This window comes from Mastigoproctus giganteus, chromosome 13 (assembly GCF_048544385.1).
Source record: "Mastigoproctus giganteus isolate SK-2022 chromosome 13, ASM4854438v1, whole genome shotgun sequence".
Classification (NCBI taxonomy): Eukaryota; Metazoa; Arthropoda; class Arachnida; order Uropygi; family Thelyphonidae; genus Mastigoproctus; species Mastigoproctus giganteus.
Window position 1 is genome coordinate 174,672,428 of NC_143587.1, and position 19,496 is coordinate 174,691,923.

The window sequence follows — 19,496 nt, forward strand, 5'->3', positions numbered from 1 at the left end:
TTGCACCCTTTCAAGAAGATAGATGTATTTCTTTAGGTGCGGTTTCCATACTTGAACACAGTATTCCAAGTGTGGTCTAACAAAAGCCTTATATAATGGGATTATCACATCCCTATCTCTACTTGCAAAAGTTCGATAGATGCGAGGTTTAGATCTTTTCGCAGATAAGCTAACTATTAGTTTGACAATTCATGGTGTATTCAATAGTCAGAAAAATGTGGGGATGACATGATGTATGAAATAATGTTTGTTATTTATTTGGATTTTAGGAGCATTAGCTTCCATATTGCTCTGTGGATATGTGCTGGTAATTCTCTGACCTGTATGAAGTAATGAAATTCTGGATATGGCATACACGTGGTAAGAATATACCCAGATCCTTGACATAACATGGCCTCGACATTTGCTCAGATATCTGACAAAATGAATGATTATTTTGCAGCTACAATCAACACATGAGGAATTCTGGAGGGTAGTGGAGACCAGAAGTTAATCAAACTCTAACAGCGAGGTAAATGATTTTATAATAACAGAGGGCAAAATAGAAGGGAAATTAAATACAGTGAGGTATGCTACATCAAACGATGCTATAATGAACACAGATGCTACAACGAACACAGAGGAACACTATGTAGCACGTGCGTGTGCCTGACATGTCGGGGCCTTCCTGCTTTTATTAGAGGATCAGTTATCTGCCCTTTAGCAGTGAAAATATATATTTTTAATTATTCTGCCATATAATTTTATGCTATGAGCTGGCAATATAGATTGAGAAAGCTAATTAACTTAGACATTAAGAAAGAAATAATTTTCAAGGGAGAATGGGGAAAAATGTGTTATTTGGTTTTTAGGAGCATTAGCAACTAAGGCCATAATGCTCCGGGATATGCGATGGTCATTCCCTGACCTTTCCGCATCCTCGGTATTTGGTGGTGATGGGCTCAAACCCTGGTCTAATGAAGAAGTGTGTGCTACAGACTGCTGCTCCTTCCCACCTGGATACAGCGGCTCCTGTGTAGGAGATCTAAGTGCTGAATATGGTATGACTAAATCAACAATCAGTATGATTTTAAAAAATCAAGGAAGAAATAAAAAGTGCTCAGTTTGTGAACGGATTCTCTAGGTTAAGCAGTTCACATTGTAATATCACGGAAAAGATGGAAACTATTCTATTTGTGTGGATTAATGAAAAACAAATGGCTGGTTTTTCATTAACGAAAAACAAATGGTCAAAACGGTCCGAACACATGCTGCCACCAGCCAGCATCCAAACTCAAAGAACCACAACTTTTCATCTTCCTCGTTTATTCATTCAGCTGCTGTTTTCTGGAACAACATTCCTTCATGTGTATTTCCTGAAAATTAGAGTCTACAGAAGTTCAGGTCTAATGTCAACAAATATCGTCTTTTCTCTTCTCAACCTCTAACCCAAGCATGGTACTAAGTACAATAGGTTCTAAAACCTCTTGTGTTTAGAGTTTTCATTAAAGAAAAAAAAAAAGGTAATGGTGTCAGTGAGGTGAATATTTATGAAAGGCACCAAACAATTGTTTGGGGAACTTAGTGCTAAGGTTCCTAGTACAAGTACTGGTTCTGTGAAGGAGTCTTTTGGCAGCAGGGGGTGGGTGGATAGCATTCAGAAAATATAGTCACATACTCGGGAGCAATATCCCAGTTTGTCAGAAACATAAAAAAATAATGAACCAATGTATACTCCCCACCATGACTTTGGGAAGTGAAACTAGGGCACTCACAAAAAGAATGCAAGAGAAGCTGAGAACAATCCGAAGAGTGGAACGAACTACATTAGGAATCAGACTCTTAGGGGTAGAATTTTTTTCAGCCTGGACTGTACTTGTTAACAGGAGAGATTACTTCTACAGGGATGGGATACACTTAAATAGAAAGGGTGCAAGAATATTTGCTGATGCTATCGAGGCAGTGTTAGGTGGGTCGGAAAACTGCTAGCTTGGGGAAAGACAAAGACTAATAGATTAACAGTAGCCACTGGCAGAGGTGAAAGAGATTCTTGCACTGCTTCTATTGGAATGAGCAGAAGTCTGAAAAACAAGATGCAGGATATTTCAGAGACTGCTGGAAGTCATTGCGGTACAAGTAAACACATGGGTTGTGTTAGGGTAGCTAAGAATAGAAACAGGTGCATGTATACTTGCATGTACACCAATGCTAGGAGTTTAGTAAATAAATTTGATGAATTTTAGGTATTGCTCAAAACATCAAAGGCAGATATTCTTAGGATATCAGAGACGTGGTGTCACACAAATATAAGGAATGCAGAACTGGAATTTGGGGAGTACAACGTCTACAGAAAGGATAGACAGGATAGGAAGGGAGGAGGGGTTATGCTATTAGTTAAAAAACACAAATTCCAAGGAAGTGAAGCCAGTCGACATCGATGGACAGGGCAGTGTTCGAGTCAGTTTGGTGTGACATAAGCATAGGTAAATCAAAATTGAGAGTAGGAGTGTGTTATAGGACTAATGACTCTGATGAGTATAATAAGATACTGCACAGGGAAATAGAATGGGCCAGTAAATCAGAGAGTCCTATAATGGGGGATATTAATTTCCCAGATATTGACTGGAATTTGTGGGTTGGTCACTCACACACTAGCAAGGCTTTTGTGGTTTTATTGGATGATTGTTTTCTACACCAGCATGTTCGGAAGGCAACTAGAGGGAGTAATACTCTTGATCTGATTATCAGTAGTGATTCTTCATGCATTAAGAATCTGCAGATAAAGGAACCACTAGGTGGCAGTGATCAGTGTGCTGAAGTGGGATTTACTCAAGGAGGTAACTACCATCAGAGGTAAAGGGAAGGGTTTTTGCTTTCGTAAAGGCGACTATGATGGTCTGCAGTATTTAAATTCTATACAGTGGGACCAACTGACGATGTTAGCAACAGCAAATTCAAAATGGGAAGCATTCAAGGAACTAATCTTGGAAGCTACCAGGCTTTAAATACCAACCAAGAAATATTGTTCAAGGTTCACGCCTAAATGGTTGTCAGATGAACTATTGAGACATACGGCAGAGAAGAAAATTGCATGGGATACACACAAATTAATGGGTGACATGGAAGCCTATGACATATATAAGTTGGTCTGTAACCAAGTCACAAAGGAGATTAGGCAGGCAAAGGCAGATTATGAGAAATCCTTGGCAAAGGATGCAAAGAAAAACAGAAAAAGAGTTCTTTACCTATTTAAACTCAAGAAGGAAAGGGATGAATCAGATTGGTCCATTGGATGTTGATGGTTCAACAGTTGAGGATCCTGCTCAGGTGGCTAACAATCTAAACAAGTATTTTGCATCTACATTCACACATGAGGAGTTATTCAGGAAGGGGAATGTCATAGGTGAAGTAAACATTGGCAGTGAGCTGGATGATTTTCTTATAACTGAGAGGAAAGTGGAGGAGAAATTGTTGAAGATAAACATAAAAAACCTGGGGTGGATGGGATCTATCCAGTTATATTAAAGGAGGCAGCAAAGGAAGTAAGCAAACCCCTAGCCATAATTATGAGAGCTCCTTTGGACTCAGGGGAGGTACCCATAGACTGGAGATGTGCAAATGTAACCCCAATTCACAAAGGAGGATCAAAGGCACTGCAGGAAAATCTGGACAAGAATTCAGTTATAGCTCAGACACAGCATGGTTTTGTTAAGGGCAGGTCTTGTCTGACCAATTTGATTGGATACTATGATGTAGTGACAAAAGAACTGGATGCAGGGAATAACTTTGATATTATATATTTGGATCTTAGAAAGGCTTTTGATACTGTTGCACATGGAAGACTGCTGCACAAATTGGAGCAGTGTGGCACTGGAGGCAAATTGCTGCTATGGATAAAGGGATGGTTGAGTGGCAGAAGACAGAGTGTTAATCAATGGACACTGCTCAACGTGGACTAATGTTATTAGTGGAGTTCCACAGGGTTCAGTATTGGGTCCATTGTTGTTTTCTGTATTTATAAATGATATTGATGATGGTATATCAAGCTTAATGTCCAAGTTTGCAGACGATACAAAGGTTGGCAGGGTTGTTAAGGACACTACTGATGGTATGCTTCTGCAACAGGATCTGGAAAGGTTGAGCAGATGGGCTGAGATGTGGCAAATGAAGTTTAACATTGACAAATGTAAAGTACTACATATGGGAAACAGTAACCCCAGATCAACTCTGTTGTACTACGCTGACAGTGGTAGAGAATGAAAAGGACCTGGTGGTAATTGTGCAGGCAGATATGAAGTTCTCTGAGCAGTGCAGACGATCTGCAAGAGTAGCTCATGGTGTCTTATCAATGAAATACAGGAATTTTTCTAGCAGGGACAGGGATGTGATTATTCCCTTGTATAAGGCATTGGTCAGGCCACAGCTTGAGTTCTGTATACAGGTCTGGAGGACTCATTTCAAGAAGGATGTAGAGCTGCTGGAACGAGTACAGAGAAGGGCAACAAGATTAGTGAATGGAACAAAGGGTTGCTCTTACGAAGAAAGGCTTAAGTTTTGCAAATTACTGAGTCTGGAGACTAGGCATCGGCGAGGTGATCTGATAGAGGTGTATAAGGCTTGTTGCCCTTCTCTATACCCGTTCCAGCAGCTCTACATCCTTCTTGAAATGAGGCCTCCAGACCTGTATACAGTACTCAAGATGTGGCCTAACCATTGCCTTATACAAGGGAATAATCACCTCCTTATCGCTGCTAGAAAAATTCCTGTATATCATTGACAAGACTCCATGAGCTACTCTTGCAGCTCGTCTGCACTGCTCAGAGAACCCCCAGGTCCTGTTCATTCTCTACCACCGTCAGTGTAGAACCGCAGAGTTGATACGTTGCTCTGGGGTTACTGTTTCCCATATGTAGTACTTTACATTTTATAATAAGCTTCCATGTCACCCATTAATTTATATGCATCCCATCCATTTTTCTACTCTGCCACATGTCTTATTAGTTTATTTGATATCCATTTAGGCCTAAACCTTGAACAATATTTCTTAGTAAAGCCTAGTAGCTTCCAAGATTAATTCTTTGAATGCCTCCCACTTTGAATTTGCTGTTGGTAACTTCATCATTTGGTCCCACCATATAGCATTTAAATACTGCCTCAGACCACTGTAGTCACCTTCGCGAAATCAAAAATTCTTCCCTTTACCCCTGATGATAGTTACCTCTTAGATTAAATCCCAATTCAGTATACTGTGATCACTGCCACCTAGTGGTTCCTTTATCTGCAGATTCTTAATGCATGAAGAATCGCTACTGATAATCAGATCAAGAGTATTACTCCCTCTAGTTGCCTCCCGAACATGCTGATGCAGAAAACAATCATCCAATAAATCCACAACAAAAGCCTTGCTAGTGTGTGAGTGACAACACACAAATTCCAGTCAATATCTGGGAAATTAAAATCCCCCATTATAAAACTCTGTGACTGTGATTTACTGGCTGACTTATTCCCTGTATAGTTTTCTATTATACTCATCAGAGCCATTAGGCCTATAACACACTCCTACTCTCAATTTTGATCTACCAGTGCTTATTTCACACCAAGCTGACTCTACACTGCACTGTCCAGCAATGTCAATTGGCTGCAGTTCCTTGGATTTTGCGTTTCTTAACTAATAGCATAACCCCCTTCTCCCTTCCTATCCTGTTTATCCTTCCTGTACACAATGTACTCCCCAAATTCCAGTTCTGCATTCCTTATATCTGCGTGACACCACGTCTCTGATATCCCAACAATATCTGCCTTCGATGTTTTGACCAACACATCAAATTCATCAAATTTATTTACCACACTCCTAGCATTGGTGTATATGCAAGTATACATTTACCTGTTCTTATTCTTAGCTACCCTAACACAACCCGTGTGTTTATTTGTACCACAATGATTCCCAGCAGTCTCTGAAATACCCTGCATCTTGTTTTCCAGGCTGCTGCTCATTCCAATAGAAGCAGTGCAATAATCACTTTCACCTTTGCCAGCGGCTACTGTTAATCTATTAGTCCTTGTATCGCTCCCAAGCTAGCAGTTTTCACCTAACACTGCCTTGATAGCATCAGCAAATATTCTTGCACCTTTTCTATTTAAATGTATCCCATCCCTGTAGAAGCATATTCTCCTGTTAACGAGTACAGACAAGGCTGAAAAAAATTCTACCCCTTGAGTCTTGCCCAATCTTTCCAGGGCTGAATTGATCAACAAGGCTCTCATCATATACTCCCTCCTATCATGTCTGGGCAGAATTACAGACACTTTCAAATTCAACCCTAATACGCGGGTTTTTTTTTTCAACAGTGACCTGTACTTGTCAAGTAATTCCATCATCACCATAGATATCATCTTAAAAGATGATATCTATTCTTTAAAGTCATCAACCTTTGCCCCTGGCAGACATACCCAGGTCCTGTTCCACGTATCCGTTTTATATACCGTGTTCCCCATTTCCCTGACAATAGAGTCACCAACAACTATTAGTTCCTGTGGAACCAGCACATTCTGCCTTTAGGGTTGCTGCTATGTGTTGCGTGATTATCAAATGCAAGCTCTGGCGTTGATGTGGGCAGCTCAGAGCTTGATGGGCCCTCAATTTAGATCCTTTGATGGCATCCACCTGTCCTTCAAGCTCTCATATAGGCCCATAACAATGCTGAGTTGTCACCTGATCTCCTTACATTGTGCACACACAAAGATATTCCCCTTGTCCCATACCTGATTGCTCCACACACATCAAATAAGCAGTGCATTTTAAAAGGCTGTGATTCAGAGGGCAACTTCCATCCTTGGTTCTCCCCTGAGCCACTGCACTCCCATTAGCTTGAGCCTTTTTTTTTTTGCTGTTCTGGTCTGAGTCATGATTTCAATTCAATTTCAATTTCAGTACAAAATTATAACCCTAAACTTATATCCCAATGCAGTTAACACTATATATCTGTATATTATTTTTTCAGTATCGAGTATTATCTCGACGGGATATAACATATCGTATAACAATGGCTGAAAATTACAAATGGTAAATCTACGGACATTAAGTATTAATTAACTTCTAAAATCTCACTATCTAAATTAAGAATAAACCAAAGATCTTGACTAGGTCTATTAGCTACTTATAGAAAATAATTTAATATAACAATTAAGTCAATAAATTGGCTAAATATAGCTGCAACACTTGTAAAACATGTAGATTGGATATCCTTTCCGATACTCCTTTTCTAATGCATTTTGGAAAAATTCTTGGCAGTTTCTGTCATGTCTCTTCCTCTAAATTTTAACAGCTATAAAGTAACTTCACCTATTTTTCTGATTCATTTTTTCAACACATGTTCTACCTCATCAGAAAGGCCATCGGGTATGTTGTATGTGTTACTAATTTGTGATCCATCCTCCGCACTGCTGGCATTCATTCCCTCGCTTGTTCTATAGTAGTCTTCTGCTATATGAATTATGCTTTCTCTGCTCTATTAGTAGAGGCACAAAATGCAAGAAAGCAAGCTTATACAGCATGAACAAAAAAAAAAAAAAAAAAAAACCTTCCCATTTCACTGATCATTCATTACAAAGGTTTGTCTAGTTCTGCCTTGAATTCACTTAAGCTATCAAGTTCCACAACAACAAATGAAAGTTTGTTCCAGCAATCAAGTACCTGCTGGCTAAAGGCAAACTTCCACACCTGTCTTTCCTCAGTTTGAATATATGCCGCCTGGAATATATGTCGGCCCTGGAAAGATTGTGCAAGGCTCAAGGGGAAGAATTATTTTTTGGCCTGGTCTGTACTTGTTAACAGGAGAGACTGCTTCTACAGGGATGGGATACACTTAAAAAAGATGCAAGAATATTTGCTGATGCTATCGTGGCAGTGTTAGGTGAGTCGGAAAACTGCTAGATTGGGGGGGGGATACAAGGACCAATAGATTAGCATTAGTAGAGGCATTTGATGCAAGAAAGCAAGCTTATGCAGCATCAGCCAAAAAAAAAATAAAATAAAATAAATAAATAACCACTTCCACTTCACCCCTCTGTTCGTTCGAAATACCTGTCCAGCTGAGCCCTAAACTTATTCAGGCCATCAACTTCCACGACAAGGGATGGAAGTCTGTTCCACCAACCAACCACCCGCTGGCTAAAGGCAAATTTCCTCAAATCTATCCTACATCTGTCTTTCCTCAATTTGAATTTATGCCCTCTCAGGTGATTATTCTGAGTAAGAGGAAGAATCCCATCTGCATTGAGCATGCTCAAACCTTTCAAGGCTTTATACAATTCTATCAAATCACCTCGCTGGTGCCTAGTCCTCCAGACTCTGTAATCTGCAAAACTTAAGCCTTTCTTCGTAAGAGCACCCCTTTTTCCATTCACTAATCTTGTTGCCCTTCTTGTTGCTCTTCAACGTGTACAACTCATTCCAGCATCTCTACATCCTTCTTGAAATGAGGCCTCCAGACCTGTATACAGTACTCAAACTGTGTGGCCTGACCATTGCCTTCTACAAGGGATTAATCACCTACTTATCCCTGCTAGAAAAAATCCTATATATCATCGACAATACACCATGAGCTACTTTTGCAGCCCGCATGCACTGCTCAGAAATCTTCATATCTGCCTGCACAACCATCGACAGGTCCCTTTCATTTTCTACCACTGTCAGTGTAGTACAACTGAGTTGATACGTTGCTCTGGGGTTGCTGTTTCCCATATGTAGTACGTTACATTTGTCAATGTTAAACTTCATTTGCCACCTCTCAGCCCATCTGCTCAACCTTTCCAGATCCTGTTGCAGCAGCATAGTGTCATTAGTGTCCTTGACAACCCTGCCAACCTTCGTATCGTCTGCAAACTTCGACATTAAGCTTGATATACCATCATCAATATCATTTATAAATACAGAAACCAATACAGGACCCAAAACTGAACCCTGAGGGACTCCACTAATAACATTAGTCCACGATGAACAGAGTCCATTGATTATCGCTTTCTGTCTTCTCCCCCTCAACCACCCCTTTATTCATAGCAGAAATTTGCCTCCAATGCCACACTGCTCCAATTTGTGCAGCAGTCTTCCATGTGCAACAGTATCAAAAGCCTTTCTAAGATCCAAGTATATAATATCAAAGTTATTCCCTGCATCCAGTTCTTTTGTGACTGCATCATAGAATCCAATCAAATTGGTCAGGCAAGACTTCCCCTTAACAAAACCGTGCTGTGTCCGAGCTATAACTGAAGTCTTGTCTAGATGATCCTGCAGTGCTTCTTTAACCAGTGCCTCCATTAATTTTCCGGGAACAGAAGTTAAACTAACAGGTCTATAATTATTTGTGTGGCCCTTTGATCCTCCTTTGTGAATTGGGGTCACATTTGCACATCTCCAGTCCATGGGTACTTCCCCTGAGTCCAAGGAAGCTCTCATAATTTTGGCTAAGGGTTTGCTTACTTCCTTTAATATAACTGGATAGATCCCATCCACCCCAGGTGCCTTTCTTGTATTTATCTTCAACAATTTCTCCTCCACTTTACTCTCAGTTATTACAGGATTCTCTAGCTTACTGCCAGAGTTGAATACACCTCTGGCATTCCCCTCGCTGAACAACTCCTCATGTGTGAATGTCGTTGCAAAATATTCATTTAGTTTGTAAGCTACCTGAGAAGGATCGTCAACATTTGACCCATCGATATCAAGTGGACCAATCTGATTCATCCCCTTCCTTCTAGAGTTCACATAAGTAAAGAACTCATGTTTTTCTTTGCATCCCTTGCCAAAGTTTTCTCGTAATCTGCCTTCGCCTGCCTAACCTCCTTTGTAACTTGGTTACAGATCAACTTGTATCTATCATAGGTTTGTGTGTCACGTGTTAATTTGTATGCATCCCATGCATTTTTCTTCTCTGCCATATGTCTCATTAGTCCATCTGACATCCACTTAGGCCTAAACCTTGAACAATATTTCTTAGTTGGTATGCAAAGCCTAGTAGCTTCCAAGGTAAGTTTTTTGAATGCTTCCCATTTTGAATTTGCTGTTGGTAACATCATCAGTTGGTCCCACTGTATAGAATTTAAATACTGTCTCAGTCCATCGTAGTCGACTTTACGAAAGCAATAACCCTTCCCTTTACCCCTAATGGTATTTACCTCTCTGACTAAATCCCACTTCAGCACACTGTGTTCACTGCCACCTAGTGGTTCATTTACCTGCAGATTCTTAATGGATGAAGAATCACTACTGATAATCAAATCAAGAGTATTACTCCCTCTGGTTTCCTCACGAACAAGCTGATGTAGAAAACAATCATCCAATAAATCCACAAAACCCTTGTTAGTGTGTGAGTGACCAGCCCCCAAATTCCAGTCAATATCTGGGAAATTAAAATCCCCCATTATAAGATTCTGATTTACTGGCCCACTCTTTTTTTCCTGTACAGTTTCTTATTATACTCATCAGAGTCATTAGGCTTATAGCACACTCCTACTCTTAATTTTGATCTCCCAATGCTGATGTCACACCAAACTGACTCGACACTTCACTGTCCAGCAATGTCGGCTGGCTTCACTTCCCTGGATTTTAAGTATTTCTTAACGAATAGCATAACCCCTCCTCCCTTCCTATCCATTCTGTAGACATTGTACTCCCCAAATTCCAGTTATGCATTCCTTATATCTGAGTGACACCACGTCTCTGAAATCCCCACAATATCTGCCTTTGATGTTTTGAGCAATACCTCAAATTCGTCAAATTTATTTACTAAACTCCTAGCATTCGCGTACACGCAAGTATACAAGCACCTATTTCTATTCTTAGCTACCCTAACACAACCCATGTGTTTACTTGGAACCCAATGATTCCCAGTAGTCTCTGAAATATTCTGCATCTTATTTTCCAGGGTGCAGCTCATTCCAATAGAAGTAATGCAACAATCACTTTCACCTCTGCCAGTGGCTACTGTTAATCTATTAGTCCTTGTATCCCCCTAATCAATCTAGCAGTTTTCCGACCCACCTAACACTGCCTCGATAGCACCAGCAAACATTCTTGCACCCTTTCTATTTAAGTGTATCCCATCCCTGTAGAAGCAGTCTCTCCTGTTAACAAGTACAGTCCAGGCTGAAAAAAATTCTACCCCTTCACCCTTGCACAATCTTTCCAGGGCCAAACTGATCGACAGGGCTCTCATCATATACTCCCTCCTATCGTGTCTGGACAGAATTGCAGACATTTTCAAATTCAACCCTAATTCACGGCTTTTTTTCAACACTGACCTGTACTTGTTAAGTAATTCCGCCGGTCTCCTACTCTTAATATCATTAGTGCCAAAGTGTACAACTATATCACCTTTTGTGCCCTTAAAAGATTAACAGTAGCCACTGGCAGAGGAGAAAGTGATTCTTGCACTGCTTCTATTGGAATGAGTCGCAGCCTGGAAAATAAGATGCAGGATATTTCAGACACTGCTGGGAATCATTGGGGTACAAGTAAACACATGGGTTGTGTTAGGGTAGCTAAGAAAAAGAACAGGTGCATGTATACTTGCGTGTACACCAATGCTAGGAGTTTAGTAAATAAATTTGTTGAATTTGAGGTATTGCTCAAAACATCAAAGGCAGATATTGTGGGGATTTCAGAGACGTGGTGTCAAACAGATATAAGGAATGCAGAACTGGAATTTGGGGAATACAATGTCTACAGAAGGGATAGACAGGATAGGAAGGGAGGAGAGGTTATGATATTAGTTAAGAAATACATAAAATCCAATGAAGTGAAGCCAGTCGACATTGCTGGACAGTGCAGTGTCAAGTCAGTTTTGTGTGACATAAGCACAGGGAGATCAAAATTGAGAGTAGGAGTGTGCTATAGGACTAATAACTCTGATGAGTATAATAAGAAACTGTACAGAGAAATAGAGTGGACCAGTAAATCAGAGAGTCTTATTATGGGGGATTTTAATTTCCCAGATATTGACTGGAATTTGGGGGCTGGTCACTCACACACTAGCAAGGCTTTTGTGGATTTATTGGATGATTGTTTTCTACATCAGCATGTTCGGGAGGCAACTACAGGGAGTAATACTCTTGATTTGATTATCAGTAGTGATTCTTCATGCATTAAGAATCTGCAGGTAAATTAACCACTAGGTGGCAGTGATCACAGTGTGCTGAAGTGGGATTTATTCAAAGAGGTAACTACCATTAGGGGTAAAGGGAAGGGTTATTGCTTTCGTAAAGGCGACTACGATGGACTGAGATAGTATTTAAATTCTATACAGTGGGACCAACTGATGATGTTACCAACAGCAAATTCAAAATGGGAAGCATTCAAATAACTTATCTTGGAAGCTACTAGGCTTTACAAACCAACTCAGAAATATTGTTCAAGGTTTAGGCCTAAGTGGATGTGAGATGAACTAAAGAGACATTTGGCAGAGAAGAAAAATGCATGGGATACATACAAATTAACACGTGACACAGAAGCCTATGATAGATACAAGTTGATCTGTAACCAAGTTACAAAGGAGGTTAGGCAGGCGAAAGCAGATTGTGAGAAATCTTTGGCAAGGGATGCAAAGAAAAACAGTAAAGAGTTCTTTACTTATGTAAGTCTAGAAGGAAGGGGATGGATCAGATTGGTCCACCTGATATCGATGGGTCAACTGTTGATGATCCTGCTCAGGTAGCTAACAAACAAAATGAATATTTTGCATTGACATTCACACATGAGGAGTTATTCAACGAGGAGAATGCCAGAGGTGTATTCAACTCTGGCAGTAAGCTAGAGAATCTTATAATAACTGAAATTAAAGTGGAGGAGAAATTGTTGAAGATAAATACAAGAAAGGCACCCGGAGGTGGATGGGATCCATCCAGTTATATTAAAGAAGGCAGCAAAGGAAGTAAGAAAACCCTTAGCCATAATTATGAGAGCTTCTTTGGACTCAGGGGAGGTACCCATGGAATGGAGATGTGCAAATGTGACCCCAATTCACAAAGGAGGATCAAAGGGCGACACAAGTAATTATAGACCTGTTAGTTTAACTTCTGTTCCCGGAAAATTAATGGAGGTTAAAGAAGCACTGCAGGATCATCTAGACAAGACTTCAGTTATAGCTCGGATACAGCATGGTTTTGTTAAGGGAAAGTCTTGCCTGATCAATTTGATTGGATACTATGATGCAGTCACAAAAGAACTGGATATAGGGAATAACTTTGATATTATATACTTGGAGCTTAGAAAGGCTTTTGATACTGTTGCACATGGAAGACTGCTGCACAAATTGGAGCGGTGTGGCATTGGAGGCAAATTGCTGCTATGGATAAAGGGGTGGTTGAGGGGGAGAAGACAGAGTGGTAATCAATGGACACTGCTCATCGTGGACTAATATTATTAGTGGAGTCCCTCAGGGTTCAGTATTGGGTCCATTATTGTTTTCTGTATTTATAAATGATATTGATGGTATAGCAAGCTTAATGTCCAAGTTTGCAGATGATACGGTGGTTGGCAGGGTTGTCAAGGACACTACTGACACTATGCTACTTCAACAGTATCTGGAAAGGTTGAGCAGATGGGCTGAGAGGTGGCAAATGAAGTTTAACATTAACAAATGTAAAGTACTACATATGGGAAACAGCAACCCCAGAGCAACGTATCAACTCTGTGGTACTACACTGACAGTGGTAGAGAATGAAAGGGACCGGGGGGGTGGTTGTGCAGGCAGATATGAAGTTCTCTGAGCAGTGCAGACGGGCTGCAAGAGTAGCTCATGGTGTATTGTCAATGATATATAGGAATTTTTCTAGCAGGGATAAGGAGGTGATTATTCCCTTGTATAAGGCAATGGTCAGGCCACACCTAGAGTACTGTATATAGGTCTGGAGGCCTCATTTCAAGAAGGAAGTAGAGATGTTGGAACGAGTACAGAGAAGGGCAACAAGATTGGTGAATGGAACAAAGGGGTGCTCTTACGAAGAAAGGCTTAAGTTTTGCAAATTACAGTGTCTGGAGACTAGGCACCAGCGAGGTGATCTAATAGAGGTGTATAAAGCCTTGAATGGTTTGAGCATGCTCAATGCTGATGGGATTCTTCCTCTTGTTCAGAATAATCACCTGACGGGGCATAAATTCAAATTGAGGAAAGACAGATGTAGGATAGACGTGAGGAAATTTGCCTTTAGCCAGCGGGTGGTTGGTTGGTGGATCAGACTTCCATTCCTTGTCGTGGAAGTTGATAGCCTAAATAAGTTTAAGGCTCAGCTGGACAGGTATTTCGAACGAACAGAGGGGTGAAGTGGTTATTTTTTATTTATTATTTTTTTTTTTTTTGGCTGAGGCTGCATAAGCTTGCTTTCTTGCATCGAATGCCTCTACTAATGTTAATGCCTGAGCAGGACCTGCTGCAAATGGAACCCTCTATAATTTTTTTTTTTTTTTTTTTAATGAAAACCCCAAACATGAGGTATTAGAACATAGTATTTAGTACAGTGCTTGGGTTGGAGGTTGAGAAGATGAAAGAAGATATTTGTTGACATTAGTCTTCAACTACTGTAGACTGTAATTTTCACGAAATACGTGTGAAGGAAAGTTGTTCCAGAAAACGTCAGTTGAACGAATAAACGAGGAAGATGAAAAGTTGGTTCTGTGAGTTTGAAGTTGCACAGTAAATTGATGTTGGCTGGTGGTTGCATGTGTTTGGACTCTTTTGAAAGAGCAGAAATAGCCTGCCTATGAGGCAGTGAGTGGAGAAAGACTGTTAGAGATGAGTCATTAATTAACCTAACTGCCCTCTTCTGAATGGAATCTAGACGCCTGAGAGAGGTTTTGGGGGCACTGCCCCAGATGTGGGAACAATATTCCATGGTAATGTGGATTTGCGATTTGTACAGAGTGAACAGCTGGTTTTTTTTTTTTTTTTTATGAAAACCCCAAACACGAAAGGTATCAAAACCTATAGTACTTAGTACCGTGCATGGGTTGAAGGAGAAGTAAGAGGGGGGAGGGGGATGCCGGATACTTTGCTCTATCATCTTGTCTAGAACTCCGAGTGACACCAAAGTTAAGCATAGGAGCAGAAGAATACGTTTTACGAGATATAAGACAGGATTTCGTTTCAGAAGGATTGAAATCAACTAAGTTGTCTTTGCCCCACTGGAGAATTACCTGGAGATCAGCATTTACGGAATTGGTAGTAGATATTTGAGAAGTTGAAGCTGATTGAGCAGGGCAAGGTTTCTCAAAGTGAAAAGCAATGTGCTATTGTTGGCAAAACTATGGATAGAATTTCCAGTCAATGGAAGAAGGTCATTAATATACAAGAGGAAAAGAGTGGGGGAAAGAACTGAACCTTAGGGGACACCAGAATTAGTGGAGAAGTTAGAAAATAGAGTCATCTACCATCACCTTCAGTGAGCGGTCAGAGAGAAAACTAGATAACTAATTACAAAAAACAGTTGGCAGCAATTTCCTGCCATTTTAGAATGTAGTGCAAGCTGAACTGCACGTCTCTCCTCTGTCTATGTTGTGGAACAACAAGGGAACAAAGAGTAAACATCAACGTTTGTGTTCAATTGGGCAAAAGTGCCACGGAAACATTCCAAATGATGATGAAAGCTTATGGAGAGAATTGTCTTGCAAAACTATTTGAATGGCATAAATGTTTCGCCTATAGAAGAGAATCACTGTAAGATCGCAAACATCCAGGCCCAGCAAAAATGATTTGAATGCAAGAGTTAATTGAAAAGGTGTGGGAAATCATTACAGTAACTATCGTGCAATGCTCAAAACAATTTCAGAATATCTGTGTGTTAATAAGGAAACCATTGAACAAATAACTCAAGATTTGAAGAAAACAAAGGAAATTTGTTCCATATTCATTAACAGACAGTCAACACTGCAGAGAACTCATTGAGCCCACTGAAAGCAAACCCTATTTCTTGAATTCAATCTTACAGGTGATGAGACATGTTTTCAATATGACCCTGCAATGAAGTGACAAAGTGCAGAGTGGAAGTCAGCAAAGTCTCCCAAAGCCAAAAAAAGTTTGTCAAGAAAGGTTCAATATCAAAATCTATGCTCATCACTTTCTACAATAGAAAGGGAATTGTGCACAAAGAGTTCATGCTCAATGGCCAAAGGTGTTACTGCTGCCTACTATCTGGATCATTTGAAACGTTGCACAAAATCCATTTTTGCAGCCTCAGTGTGTAGAAGATGGCAGTTGGATCCTCTTGCACAACAACACACCAAGCCTCTCCCTGTTCAAGAGTTTTTGATTAGCAAAAGAGTGTGTACTTTCACATGCACCATAATCAGAAGACTTAGACTAGTGTTTATTTATTATTTTTGTTCTTGAAGTTCAGAGCTCCAATGAAAGGCTTTATTCTGATAACATCAACACTATTCAAAGAGCTGCGATGAGAACATTGAATAGTATACCAGTCACAGACTTCCACCAGTCATTGCAATCGCTTCGTGATCATTGCATGCAATGTGCAGATTCAGAATTTACTTTGGTAAACCAAAATTACTTTACTCATACATGAGATCATTATTTTTTTTCTAGCATCGGTCTCATTTTCCAATTGCTTCACTGTGTACTTTGAAGAACATTGCAACTCCATGACATGGTCAACTGCCTCCAAGAATACACTGGATGACCCACCAAGACAGCTGTTCTGTCTATCTGAAAGTTATATAACAATCATAATTTATCTCAGCATAAAAGCATTAAAATACATAATAAATGCATTGCTAGTGCTAATGAATTATTATTTACAATATAAGCATGAAGTAATAATTTACCTCAGTACTAAGTTCCCTACTTGGAGGATGCAAGTCCTTCAACCAAATAATATCAGGAGATGGATTCCCCCCAGCTGGGCATTTCAGGGTAACAGAACTTCCTGCAGGTTTTACTATGAGTCGGAGTTCCATCTTTTGAGTAGAAATAAAAAATGGTTCGCCTATAAAAAAAAATGCAAAAAAAAAATTCTATATGGTATAACAAATAAATATGAATTCAATTCATGCACTTTTTTTCTTTTTTTTTTGCCAATTAAAGATCAACTTTTTGATAACTATTAGAAATCATTATATTCAAAATATTGGTATTAAAGCTAGCAAATAGAAAAGAGGATGAATGAAGGGGAAGAAAGAAAGAAAAAAATTATTTAAAAACATCACACCACAAGTGGTATATATTTGACATCTATATTTTACTGCTCATGGTATAAGAAAGAGCATGATGCAACTTGTTGATTTCTGAAACAATCTAGTTTCAAAAATCATTACCAATAATTATTGCAATAATATATTATAGGCAAGGTTTTTAAATTTAAAACTAATTATAAGGCTGCTATAATCACATAATTGTATACTTGTCTCAATTACAAGAAGACAAAGAACCATATCTAAAAGTATTACCTGAATTGAAAACCATTACTGATTTGCAAACTTTCTACAACTCAGGGAAGTGTATGGTTCTTCCCTGAAGAAAGCAATGCCAGGATTACTCAATGGACATGAAAATTTCATTAGCTGCCTGACTGCAACCAGATAAAATTACATTGCTGAATTTACTGGGTTGGCAAATTTGGTGTCTCATGGTGTCTTGTCAATGATATACAAGAATTTTGCTAGCAGGGATAAGGGGGGTGATTGTCCCCTTGTATAAGGCAATGGTCGGGCCACACCTTGAGTACTGTATACAGGTCTGGAGACCTCATTTTAGAAAATGATGTAGAGATGCTGGAATGAGTACAGAACAATGAGGTTGATGAGTGTAACACAGGGTTGATGTTACCAATAAAGGCTTAAGTTCTGCAAATTGCAGCTTCTGGAGACTAGGCACCTGCAAGGTGATCTAATTAAGGTGTATAAGGTCTTGAATGGATTGAGCAAGCTCAATGCTAATGGGATTCTTCCTCTTGCTCAGATTACTCACCTGATGGAAAGGCATAAATTCAAATTGAAGAAAGATAATTGTAGAATAGATGTGCGGAAATTCACCTTTAGCCAGCGGGTTGATTAGTTGGAACAAACTTCCATCTGTTGTAGTGGAGATCAGCAACTTAAATAAGTTCAAGGGAAAACTAGACAAACATTTGTAGTGAATGGATGGGTGAAATGAGAAGGGTTTTTTTTTTTTTTTTTGGCTGATGCTATATAAGCCTGCTTTCTTGCATCATATGCATCATATGCCCTACTAATGCTAATTTTCTTGTATGTAAATTAGAAAATTAGAGTAGAATTAGGAAATAATACTGCTTAATAGCAGATTAAAATTAAAATAATTTTTTTGCTATTTAATTAAATTATTTTAATGAGTAATTTAAAAAATTTGTAATTATACAGCAACTTTGTTTTGATTTAAAAAAAACTGGTCGTTGCACTAAATTGAAACTAACTAGGGGCAATAAACAGAGACCTCCAGCATCAAGCATACCCATATTGATAAACATATTGCAACCACAACTTGAATGTTAAATGATTTAATTTAAAAATATACACTAAAATAAAAGAAAAAAAAAATACTATTATGAACATAAAAGATATTAAACGTAAATAAATAAAAGAAATAAAATATGCAGAACAGCAGTTAAAAGCAATAAGAATAAATGCGAAACAGCAAATAAAATAAAAGCGATAAAGTAAATGAATTGCAAGGGAGCTTTTGACATGTATGGGCCTCTTTTTCAAACCAGACTGAAGCAATGACAACAGTCATTCTTAAACCCCAGAAGTTAACAGTGGATATACGACAATATGTGCATCAAGTCTGTCAGACATGAAAAAATAAATAAATGAAAAGGAAGGAAAGGGAAGAGGCAGGCTAAGAAGGTCAACATTCCACAACCATTCAATCACCAGTCTCTGAATGGAGTACATTCTGACTACTTATTCGATTATCTACCTGCCATCTCCCATGCTAGCAGAATAATGGCCTCCATAAATAGGATGGAGGCCATTATTCTGCTAGCTATGGCCTCCATAAATAGGATGTATGCGAGTCCTAGAATTACGATTAATAATGGGACCTAATGACAGCTATATGGAGAGCCTCTAACAATGAGAGATGGTGTACATTACGAGTCACACATCCAATATTTCAATGTTGCATGTGGCTGATAATATCATTATATCCGGTTGTAACTTCTGGAGTATAAGAAGGGCTGTCGTCGGTGCTTCAGTCAGTCTAGTTTGAAAAAGAGGCCTCGAAAGCTCCCAGGCATGTCATTTATTTTATTGCTTTTATTCTATATGCTGTTTGGCATATTTATTCTTATCGCTTTTATTTACTGTACTGCATATTTTATTTATTTATTCAATTTTAATATCTTTTATGTTTGTAATAGTATCGTTTCTTTATTTTAATACCTGTGTATTTTTATTTTTAAATGAAATTATTTAACATTCAATTCAGTGGTTAGAAAATATTTTTATCAATATAACTAGGAGCCACTTCCAATACTCACTGTTAATGGTGAAATAA

The 19,496-nt window shown here is 39.1% G+C and overlaps 1 protein-coding gene across 1 annotated transcript in view; it reads right to left on the minus strand.

Annotated features, from left to right (window-relative positions):
- Window positions 1-19,496, minus strand: part of LOC150076622 (fibroblast growth factor receptor 1-like) — a 457,312-nt gene that overhangs the window by 279,715 nt on the left and 158,101 nt on the right. Inside the window, exon 5 of the mRNA XM_090387392.1 lies at window positions 16,808-16,968. Within this exon, the coding sequence (XP_090243518.1) occupies window positions 16,808-16,968 (161 nt within the window). The remainder of the gene's footprint in view (window positions 1-16,807; window positions 16,969-19,496) is intronic.